The 12,092-nt window shown below is 38.7% G+C and overlaps 1 protein-coding gene across 1 annotated transcript; it reads left to right on the forward strand.

The window, feature by feature from the left end:
* Nucleotides 1-370: 370 nt before the first annotated feature.
* On the forward strand, nucleotides 371-5,761 carry LOC144655502 (matrix metalloproteinase-19-like). Its single transcript, XM_078515747.1, has 7 exons — nucleotides 371-1,158; nucleotides 2,373-2,639; nucleotides 2,746-2,852; nucleotides 3,255-3,562; nucleotides 4,093-4,149; nucleotides 4,861-4,981; nucleotides 5,641-5,761. The coding sequence occupies exons 1-7, from the start codon at nucleotides 1,078-1,080 to the stop codon at nucleotides 5,648-5,650; spliced, it is 951 nt and encodes a 316-aa protein (XP_078371873.1). The 5' UTR covers nucleotides 371-1,077; the 3' UTR covers nucleotides 5,651-5,761.
* The last annotated feature ends 6,331 nt before the right edge of the window (nucleotides 5,762-12,092 follow it).

Here is a 12,092-nt window from a genome sequence, read left to right on the forward strand (position 1 = left end):
AATAGCTAATTTCGGGTTTAAAAGTTAGGAAATTTTGTGACTTCGACCACCGAAATCGATTTTCTTTGTTTTCTCAAAATTAGAAGACCTCTAGGGGAAACAAACTACATCAGGTTTCTTATCTACCTTAAAGCTAATAATGAGCAAAAAACGAAGAAAAATCGATTATCCAATTTCTGCCAGAAAATCAAATTCTTGCTCGGCCGTTCGTAAAAGTCACTCTTAAATCTCTTAGTTTTGAGCTGAATCTTATCTATTATTTCTACAACACCCAACTCTTTCAAGACCTTTTCACTGCAAAATAATCCATCCAGAAAATTACACACATATACAGAAAATTACACACGAGCTTTTTGGTGGCCGAGAACTGGGCCCACAAATAAAGCTTTTATTTTTATTAATTGCTCAGGCAAATTAATTATTGACCGGTCGATAGCTTTACACCAAAAAGCTGAATGATACAAGGCTAGCTCTGGGATAGATTTCGAGTTTCTTTCGTTATTCTGAGTAAAGTAATACAAGTTTATGTCTGAAGTGGCCGAGAACTGGGCCCCATACTGTATTCTGCTCAAGGCTGCTCAGCCGTGGGAACCAAAGCTTTCTGATTGGCCAGTCTGTAATTGCCTTTACCAGAGTTAACAACAGTCTATCAACACAGCCACTTTGTCTAGTATAAGCAAGGTGAATACCCTACGGTTAAAACAGCCATTATCATGTGGTAAATGATGCGGAAAGTTTGAAATGATTTTCTATTATTAAATGCAAACAAACCTACAGTCGTATATACCAAGCTTAAAACCTGACACAAAAGACTTATTTGAGTAGCTGCCATAGGAAATTATCTTTTAAGAGGTTCCTTTTTGACTACACAAATAGCACCTACACTGTACTTGTTTAGCTGGTCCGTTAGTGTAAAACAAATATATGTACCTGCACTTACATGCATTAAGAAATACTTAACACTGTATTTACAAAATACAAGGGTCTTGTCATTTGACTTAGATATCACAAACTATAAAATAAGCGAGCCAGTTTTCAGAGCACTCAATTCCAATTGGAGTTTTCTGCGGAAGAATCATGAAGATTTTGGCAGTCTTGGTTCTGCTATCCTTCCTCGCTGAGGTTGCGATTTCCGAAGACGACCAAACTATGGCCGTGGTATGTATTGAACTTGATTTATTTTTGAATACTCTGTACTTAAACAAGCCTTTTTTGTTGTTTAAAACGTCGGCTTTTTCATTGAGCTTGTAACGTGTTTTTATTGATATTTATAGAAGATAATGAAATATTCACTACTATGATCGTTATTTGGACAAAAAACACATATAATGATAAAAATATTAGGAACTTTGACGATTGAGGTTTATTATTATTTTCTAGAAAAACAGACGTAGATCAGTTTCCCTGTGATAAATGCAAGCTGTTGTGTCAGATATTTTTAGCAGAGGTTCGTTAGAGGGCCATTCGAAATTTGGGTTTTGTCAAAAGTCATTTAATACAGTTTGTTTTCCTCCACTGTAAAAAGGCAAAAAACTGAAGAAAACATTTTTATCGAGCCTTATTGGAAGGGTTTCATTTATAAATGCATGGAAGATCATCGCACTTAAAAAAGAGAGTCTAAAACACTTTTTTCAATAACTAATTTATTATGCATCGTTGCATATAAATTGTGAATGTTACTTGCATTCAGTTGTAAGAGAAACCATTTTAATCAGAATACTGAATGGAGACTTTATTCTTTGCTAACACGGGCGCCTTTCTCTCAGTTGTCTCAATCATTATTGTTTAACAATATTCTACCAAAGAATTAATTCTCAGCTACTTCTGTGGATTTTTTTTCTTATTTTCCGCATTTACGTTATCCATTATTTTTTCTGTATTTCATAGCTGGAGAAGGGATCGACACGAAAGAAAAACTCAATAAAAGAGAGCCTGTAGCTTAGTTTGCGCAACAAATATTCCCGCAATTTATGCGCGCAAAAATAAGAGGGAGCGGATTAGACGAAGGGATGGGGGCAAAGGGGTGAGGAGGGGGGTGGGGTGGGGCAAGAGAGAGTGCCTGTTAGCACTGAATCCACGCCCACCGATTTTATTTTTTCGGTTTTTCTCCGCCCCCCCCCCCCCCCCCCCCCCCCCCTCCTCCAAATTTTTTGGCCTCTGCCCAATCTTAGCGCGGTCAGTTTTCTCGAAAATTTCTCATTTCCTATGCAGGTTAATTGTAGCATTTGATTCTGCTCAACTGCACGATTATTTGCGTCTCACAGAATAGAGATTGAGAAGTGAATGTATAACACTATTGAAATGCAGCTTAATTCTCCAAGACCGATATAAGTTTAAATTTACCTAAGCATCCTTTAAAATTATTCTTTCAGAAATTTTTAAACGACTATGGATACATATCGCCCACTCGAAGTGGCAACCACAATGTGCCTACAGCCATCAAAAGGTTTCAAAAGTTCTATGGTCTCAAGGTCAGCGGCGAGCTGGATGACTCGACTGTCACTCTCATGAAAAAGCCTCGATGCAGTATGAGAGATCCAGTTGGAGACAATCGTCGGCGCAGATACGTTCTTTGGGGAACAAAATGGAGGAAGAATCACCTGACTTATTATGTCCAACCTGGCGAGGACCTACCGCATGTAAGTACAATTTCAAGTGAAGGTGTTTTTTTAAATGTCGTGATAGTGCAAACGTATCAGAGGAGCACTTTTTTAAACTATATTTCTCTTTATTTATGTAACACAGGATCAACAGAAACAGATATTTGCTGATGCACTGCAGTTCTGGGCTGACGTATCTGCTATGACATTCAGTGAAGTCAGCAGCGCCAGTGACGCCGACATCAAAATAAGGTAGTTTGGGGGAATCCATATCTATATATAGTATATATAAGCTCAATATAATATTCGTTTTTATTCTTTGTGCCGTGAAATTACCTTTTATTTAATTTGAAAAAAGGAGGAGATTTTCTGCTTTAATTAGACTAATTATTCGTTATCTTAAAGCGAATTAGTACACACTAACAAGAGTTGGCTCATTGAGTATTTTAGTCATATAGATTGCAACAATCAAGAAGATCATTTGCAAATCACATTAGAACCAACCACTATGGCACACGGTAACACCTAAAATACATTGTACCTAACCTGCTAAGCTATGGTAACTATAATGTATTTAAATTTAAAGATGCTTTTTGATAAGCCATACATTTGTGTTCGTTATTTACTAGTGCATGTTTTTTTTTTAATAATTAGCTTTGGAAAACAAACTCACGGTGGTACCAGCGTGGAAAGCACTTGCCCTGAACCATTTGATGGAGCTAATGGAAATCTGGCACACGCGTCTTTCCCTGAAGATGGGGTAGTTCACTTTAACGAAGACATAACCTTTACACATGGAACTTCCAGTGGTTACAATCTTTTATGGGTGGCGATGCACGAGTTTGGGCATTCTCTGGGCCTGGATCACACAAACATCAAAGAAGCAATCATGTACGCTTACTACACAGGCTCAAACTTGCAGCTTCATTCCGATGACATTGATGGGATTCAATATTTGTACGGTAAGATAATCTTGAAGATGGTACTCAGTACACAGTGGAGTAATGACGAACAAGAAACTCTGATTAAAATCATAAATTTCAACACAGGAAGTTTCAAATAAGCTTTTTGTTTATCACGTGCCAGCCCAAAATTCAAACTGTTGTTTAGTCGATGGGCATAAAAATATCAACAAAAAAACGAATGATCTGTGATAGAAAGACCCAGCTGCCTACTGGAAATACGACAGTCTTCGTTCTGTGAAATTAAAGTGAGAGAGGAGGGGGTCATTGAGACGGACTCGAGAACGAATCTGTTTACGACATTGTTGTTCAGTTGATTACGTAGGGGTGTACTTTTATTTATTTTTTTTATTATAACACGTATGTCAGCAAAAACACATTTACCAACTTGTACATTTGTTTCCCCAACGGAAATCGAACCCACGGCCTTCCAGGTACTAGTGGGCGGTCTAACCAACTGAGCTACGAGAGACTAGTTGTGAGCTGGGCCATTTACTAGGCTTATATATAAATGTTTTATTTACAAACAGGCGAGCCGCCAGCCCCCACGACCAGCCCAGCCCAGGTGCCAGACCCCACGGTTTATGGTAAGTCTGGAGCTTCCAGTGGCTCTTTATTCATTCGCTCTAGAAATTTTGAGGTTGCCATGACGATGTCATAATTACAAGCAGCTTTCGCCAAAAGACGTCATTTTTGGCATATTTCTTTTTTTTTTCAGGCCTTTTATTAAAGAAAAAATGTAAGATATATTTAATTTTACATTCCATTTGCATTCTGGCTTGGCTGTCCAAAAACATCTCCGCTATTTTCTGACTTTCTTAACAAATGGTGAAATCCAAGATGGCAGATCAAAATGGATGCAGTTTTAATGATGTCATATGACGTCGCTGTAACAAAAAACTAAGTTTTCTTGTAGAAAAGGATAAGGGCTTTCTACTCAGCGTAAATCTATTTTGCTGCGCGTAAAAAGAGCGAAAGATTCGGGGAGGGGGCATCCTCCCCCCCCCCCCCATCCCTAGCCTTATACCACTTGTCAAAAAAGTAAATGCAAAATAGCATGTTCAAAATGTGGACGTTTAGTTTACGCTTGATGAATTTTACGTCATAAAGTCAAGTAACCAACTTATTTTGTGGACCAGGCTACAGTCCTGGTTCCATCTTTCATGTTTTTTTTTTTCTAAGGACAGAAACGCAAGGAGGAAAAGTGATGAGGATTTCATTGAACTTCCCCCCCCCCCCCCCCCCTCCTCTCTTTGATTCAGGTTATATGAATATTGTAATAACTCTTGACATTATAGCTGCAAGCTGCGCCAACATTTTTGATGACTGGACATGTCAATTTTACAAGGATAAAGGTTATTGCCAGACGATGGAAGCTATAATGTCGAACTATTGCACCAACACATGTTTCTATTGCGTGTAAGTCATACAGAAGTTAATATTAAATAGAGTTGAAAACCAAGGACGTATACTGCGAAAGACTTGGATCTTCGCAAGAATAATTACATTTTCTGGCCGGCCTAAACAGATGTTTGTCTTGTTGAAAGAGATGAAACATTTTTTTTTGTCTTGAAGCAAAGGCACGAAACATACAAAGAACATGCGAAAATCAAGCAACTATTAATTTCCACCCCGACTATGCTAGAAATGATGCTCTCGCTTGTTTGTGTTCCCCCAGACTAGACGAGTGCTGAAGTATAGGAGCATGAAATGTAGATTTTATGTGTAATTAATTAGCTACACTTAATGACTGGCCCCAAGGGGAACAGCGAGTTGGTTTCCCCAAGACCCTCGAAGGGGGACGAGGGAAAACAAAACTCACTGTTTCCCGAGGGGCAGTGGCTGTGACCATGGTTTTGAATCTCGTTCAACTTCCCGGTCTACAACGCGCGCACAAGTTTGCCACGGTTTCATGACGCAAGTCGTTATCACGTGCAAATCCAAGGTTCAAGCTTTTGTCGCACGAGTTTTAGTTTTGTTCTACTTTTTTGACGCTCGTCACGTGATACATTCTCGTCCAAAAGAAAACTGCACTTCTGTAAAGAGACATAACAAACTCTTTTCTGTTTTGATTGCAGTCCTTGGTGAAAGAAAACGAAGACAAAGTGCTTGGTGCTTGGGTATCGATCTTACTTTCTTTGCGGTTTATTGTTGTAGCAGGGCATAAGAAATGTACAAGAGAATAAAAAGAATATAAATCATTTGGTGGTTTTGTTTCATTATTTTCTTTTTCCTGTGCGTTTCCGTCTATCGTTAGATTTTAAGTTAGGAGTTTCAATACATCATTGAAAATTGATAGCAAATGTTACTGAGTGACCTAATTGAAGGTCAATTGAACCAAAGGAATAAAGGGAAGATAAATCATTTGGTGGTTTTGTTTCATTCATTTTTCCTGTGCGTTTCTATCTATCGTTAGATTTCAAAATAAGAGTTTTGATACATGCTTCATTGAAAATTGATAGCGAATTAAACGTCACATGAACCAAAATTTTTTCTTATTATTTCTCCTTTTGTCCAGTGTGTTGTTGACTAAAAGCCCAATAGCCCAATAGGCATATTATCCAGTTTCAAAGAAAAAAATGCTTATTTTTAATCATTATAATCGCAGAGCGGTCGGGAAATTGTCGGAAAAAAGTGTGACGTCACTATTAAAGAGCTGCAAGATTACGGGAAATTCAACGCCGTTCAGTTCTGAAGTTCACCTGAGTCGGTAACTTCGTTTTGAGTGAAAAATCATGGTGTTTTGTGCAGCAATAAACTGAACCGAACGAACTTTTTTGTTTTTAGATCTTAGAAAGTTGCGGTTTTAAAGAAAACTAAAAGCTTAATTGAGCGCCAGATAAGTTGGTCTGTTGTGAATTTTAAATTACTCTTACAGTCAACTGTCGACACTATCGTTTTAACCAAACAGAAAGCTTCTTTCTCCTTACTTCTGAAGTAGTTTTGCTTTTTAAAAGCCAATTTTAAATTTTAAAAGCGTTACAGTTGTGGCTCACCGAAAAAGTCCAATTTCAGCGCCATTGGCGACTGTGAATTTTTTAATGGACTTGCAAAAAATTGATGGGCGTTTTCCAAAATCTTGGAGTTAGCTGGCAAATGTTTCCTCTTCTACCGTCCCCCACCCGCAAACCCTCCTCTTTTAATATAATAGTTTTTTAATTATTTTTTTATTATTTTTTTTCCTTCTTTTTTTGCTTTAAATTCAAATTAAGCTTATGGACAAACTCTCGACACTCTCGTTTTGGCCAAACAAAAAACACTTCTTTTTTCCAAACATCTACAACAACACCAAACTTTGTTTATTTCCCCTTTGGGTTCAGTAACGTAAACAAAATAGTATTCAACAAATAGATTCCATTTTGCCGTGCGTCTGTTCAGTTATAAATCACAGATGACGTCAAAATGTGGTATGAACAAAAAAGTGGCCCACGAGCCGCTAGGCGAGTGAGTCACTGGTGTTCATACCCGCGGCAAAATGGAATCTATTTGTTTTATACAATAACACAAGACTTCAGTACACTTAAGTGTGAGCAATGCCGCTACCGGTGAGCTAAAGTTGTTTTCATTTCACGATAAAGTTTCCGTAACCACGAAGCACTGTTAAAGCGATTAAATAAACAGAAAAATGGAAAATTGAAAGTCAATAAAAAAAACTATAACCTTTTTTCCATTTGGAAAGTTGTTCAAATCTGTAAGCATTAACCTAAGCGTTCAACCGCCATTCATTTGTTTCCCGTGGAGTCGTCCAACTGTACAACATCGGTGAAACACTTTCATACAAAATTTCTTCAAAATTGTTTAGCCCAGTTAAATGCTTCGAAAGTTGAACGATGCTTGGCGTATTATTTCTCACTGTAGATTTGTATTAAAGCTGAACTTTTTTGCTTTGATGTGGCCCCGCGAGTTTGAAAAACTTTGACGACAACTCTGATTTGGACTATGTACTCTGATCACGCGCGCGAGTCACCACCGCGTGACGTCATCTATGTGTCTGTACTCTAATAGATCATAAGTAAGAACCAATCAAAATGCGCGTAGAATTCAGGCTATTGTATAAAAGAATATAGATATACAGAAGGGCCTGGCTACCTGAAATAATTAATAAGTTAAAAAGGGCAGGCAGCCAGATTTACAGATATATTAAGGTCGCGGTGGATACCTACAGCATGAATAAATTCATGAAGCCAAATTTGCTTTGCTTGCATCTTTTAAAAGACTTATTTCTCGGCTGATTTGGGTGCGATTAAGCTCAAATTTTACAGAGATATAAAGAAATGATAACAGATTATGATTGTTATCTTTTCTGTGGTATGTTGCACTTAACGGCGATGTCATAGCCTTGATTTGTTAGTGCCAAATTGGGAAGAACAATATTTTGGGGCAGAGTTTGCGGAACGAGTAGGCGACAGTACATTGTGATCTTGTCAAAAACTAATCAGTCAATACCTCTAGAGTGTCATAACAGAAACGGATTTTTTAATTGAAAGTTTGCCAGCAAGTAATGGCGTTTTAAATGCGCAAATTTGAATTTAATGCCTTCTACCTCTTTCTAAAAGAGCTCTTTTAAAATTCCGCTTCTGTTATGACACACTACAGTATTCATAGTTTACTGATCTGCAGTGGCAATTCATGTAGTTCTGTATTCTCAGGACAGACAGTTCTCTGCCCCAAAATTGCCGATAAAATCCAAACTTTTAGATATCCGAAGGTGTCCCGACCAATACACGATCACGTTCCAAAGGAGAGATGCAATTATGGTAATTATATTCCACGATTTCTTGATGAGAACAATGCGTTTTTAAAAAGGACATGATTGTTTATGCGGAATATTATTGTGATTACTCTGAGTTGCAGAAATGTTCAAATTTGAATGAAAATTAGCTCATAGACTTCCTACAATCTATATGACGTATAACGCAAAGTGTTGGCTCTTTGAATTGGTTAAAATGTCAAGGAAACAGGGATATTTTTTTTTTAAATCACGCGCACATGCCCATATTTTTATCCAGTCATAAACATCTCGAAAAGCTGTCGATGTCAGTCGTTGTACGTCGTGCTTACGCTTTAACTAAATACATAATAATGACCCTAAGGTGTCCCCAGCGACCTTAATACAAGTTTCGCTATTTTCGCTTCTTGAAATCCAATTTGAAATTGTAAAAACGGTGTCGTTGCAAATCACGAAAAAATCCAGTTAAGCGCCATCAACAAGCTGGCAAGTTCACTGGCTAGCGTTCCCTCTTTTAACGCCACCCCCCACCCCACCCTCCTTTTATTTTCCTTCTCCAAGTCTCGCGGCGCCAAAATACGGAAAAGTATGAAACAACGCTACTGCTCTTTTCAATAATTTGCTCACAAAGTTGCCTTCAGCCGTGGAAAGCAAAGCGTAATTGCCTTTAGTAATACTGTATTAAGATTGAAAATAATCTTCTTTTCCCCAAGCCAAAGGCAGGGGTCAAGGCGGCTAACTTTTCGTGCCGTCAAAAAAGGAAAATAACCAGTATGAAACCACATCAATGTTCTTTTTGATATTCTGCTCAAGGTTGCTTTCTGCCGTGGGAACCAAAGCTTTCTGATTGGCCAGTCTGCAATTGCCTTTACCAAAGTCAACAGCAGTCTGTCAACAAAGCCACGTTGTCTAGTACAAGCAAGGTGAATATCCTACGGTTAAGGTATCACGGAAGGAAAATTGGCGTTTTCGTTTCAAGTGAAATTGTGTGCAAACCATCAATGGTAACCCCCCAAAAGTATATATTTTCTGAAAGCTTATTGAATAGAGATTGTAATGTTACATTTTTTTGGTCATATAGACCATAATAAGCAACGTCAGCATTTTGTTTGACATGGTCCCTTTAAATTTGCAGCTTTAGAAGTTGTGAAAAGAGAGCCGAAAATATTTTATTTAATACCTATTTTATTATATGCATCGTTGCATATAAGTTGTGAATGTAACTTGCATTCAGTTGTAAGAAAAACCACTCTAGTCAGAATACTGAATGTTCAGTTTTCTTGGTAATTTTCGTCTTACAATATTCTAATAAATAACTTCTGTGCATTTTTTCTTATATTCCGCATTTACGGTAACCACTACTTTTCTGTATTTCATAGCTGGAGGAGTGATCGTCACGATAAAGAAAATAAAAAAAACAACTAAAAAAGGCTTGTAGATTAGTTTGCGCGGCAAGTGTTCCCGCATTTTGAGCGCGCAAAAATTGGGGGGGGGGGGGGGAATAGAAGAAGTGATGGGGCAGGGGGTTGGGGGTAAGAGAGAGTGCATACCAGCACTGACACGATTTTATTTTTCATTTTTTCCCCCTGCCTCCACCTATTTTCTTTTGTATTCGGCCAAACCTTAGTGTCGAAAACTCTTCATTTCCTATGAAGATTATTTGTACCTACTCGATCGCGCTCGACAGCACGATTATCTGCAGTTCATAGAATAGAGGTTGAGGCGTGAATGTTTAACACTATTAGATGCCGCTAAATTCTCCAAGACCGATATAAGTTTAAATTTACCTAAGCATTCTTGATAATTATTCTTTCAGAACTCTCTAAACGACTATGGATACATATCGCCCCGTCGAATTGTCAACCACGATGTATCTACGGCCATCAAAAGGTTTCAAAAGTTCTATGCCGCTGGTATCAAGGTCAGCGGCAAGCTGGATGACTCGACCATCCGTCTCATGAAGAAGCCTCCATGTGGTATGTGAGATCCGATTAGAGACAATTTTTTAACCCTCGGACGTACAAGGGGGGGGTGGCATCCACCCCCCCCCCCCGTAAGGTTTTTTCCACATTTTGAAAAAAGCATTTACCCTACAATGCTGAAACTTTCGGTAGCTGTTCATTGATCCTTTGCGGAAATTTTGATATGTCAACCATGTGTCCATGGTATGTGACGTTGCCATGGTAACGTCATAAATACAAGCAGGTCTTGCCAAAAATCGTTTTTTATAACAGAAGTGCAAGATTTGTTAATTTTTACATTCCATAAGCATTCTAGCTTGATTTTGCATCAATTTCTGTTATTTTGTGACTTTCTAAAAAAATGTTGAAATCCAAGATGGCGGATCCAAGATGGCGGCTCTTATGACGTCACGTGACGTCATATGACGTCACAGCCAATTAAAATTATGTCATCTTGTAGAGTAGGCTAAGGGCTTTCTTCTCAGAGCAAAATAATTTCTCTACGCTTTAACATAACGAAAACTCCGGGGAGGGGTTCCATCCACCCCCCCCCTTGTACGATGATGGGGGTATGAGTTTGCTTGTACGTCCGAGGGTTAAGACACTTTTGTACAATTTGTTTTATTTTACGCTCCATTAGCATCCTGACTTGGCTTTGTGTAAATTTCCGCTATTTTCTGTTTCATGGTAAAATCCAAGATGGCAGTTCTTATAACGTCAGATTACGTCATATTACGTTATAGCCAACAAAAACTGAGTCAACTTGTAGGATTTCTACTCAGGCTTTTTACTCAGCGCACAATTATTTTGCTATGCTTTAATAGAACCAAAGCCTTGTGGGAGTTCCATCTTTCCCCCTCCCCCTTGCACCCCGGTGGGGGTATGAATTTGCATGTATGTCCCAGGGTAACATTGTAATACGTCGTCACGTCACGTAGTAAAATTCAAAATAGCATATTTAAAATGCAGAAGTTTTAACTTAGGCCTGATGAATTTTGCGTCGCCCTAGCTGGCAAGTAATCAACTTATGTTGTGGATCATTAGTTACAGTCCAGGTTCTATCTTTCAGCGTGTTTTCTAACAGAAACGCAAGGAGGGGAGGAGATGGGGATTCCACTTAACTCCCCCCCCCCCCCCCACCTGTACGGTCTTAGTGGCGTGATTTTGCTTCAGGTTGTACTGATATTGTAATAACTTTTCTTGACCATATAGGAGTGTGCGCCGACAGGGTGCCTGCATGTCAACGTATTAAGGATGGTGGTAAATGCAACACATTCCCTGTTCAAATGAAGTACTGGTACCCCAAGACGTGTTACAATTGCATGTAAGTCGTACAAACGTTAGTTATGTAATTCATTGAACGACCCATTTATTGAACAATTCAGTCAAAGATACCCCAACAGTCCAAGCAAGATATTTTCGTAAACAACGTAAAGCAGTTCAAAGTCTTCATCGGTCAACGGCACGTCAAGCAGCTTTGTATTTGCTTCCACGACCTTCTTTTTTCGGTTCTTTTTGTTTTGATTGTTCAATTAGACTGAAGCGGATAACCTGCAAGATGCTTGTTCAGTTCTTCTGGAGCTATTGTGCACTTTCGTTCGTCGCGTTCTTCGCTTGTCAAAAATATTCATCCAACAGTTTCACGTCCGCTTTGCTTTTATCTTGTGTGTTATTGTTTTCCTCACTTTCGACGTATTCTTCTGCCGAAGAGCCGTTAGACTGCAAAACAGTCATATCTTTTGCGAACGCGCTAGGTCTTCGAACGAGAGCGAGAGGTCTGGAGCCGAAGTCAAAACTGTGAGTGAGACTGGGGAGAGACGCTAAAAGATGGCTCGCAAAA

This window comes from Oculina patagonica, chromosome 1 (genome assembly GCF_052425735.1).
Source record: "Oculina patagonica isolate OP01 chromosome 1, crgOcupat, whole genome shotgun sequence".
Taxonomy (NCBI): Eukaryota; Metazoa; Cnidaria; class Anthozoa; order Scleractinia; family Oculinidae; genus Oculina; species Oculina patagonica.

Excerpts from the sequence above, each read along its gene's own strand:
- LOC144655502 (XM_078515747.1), top strand. The coding sequence starts at position 1,078 with ATGAAGATTTTGGCAGTCTTGGTTCTGCTATCCTTCCTCGCTGAGGTT. Across the intron at positions 1,159-2,372 it reads ACGACCAAACTATGGCCGTG|AAATTTTTAAACGACTATGG; the intron begins GTATGTATTGAA and ends TTATTCTTTCAG. Across the intron at positions 3,563-4,092 it reads TGGGATTCAATATTTGTACG|GCGAGCCGCCAGCCCCCACG; the intron begins GTAAGATAATCT and ends ATTTACAAACAG.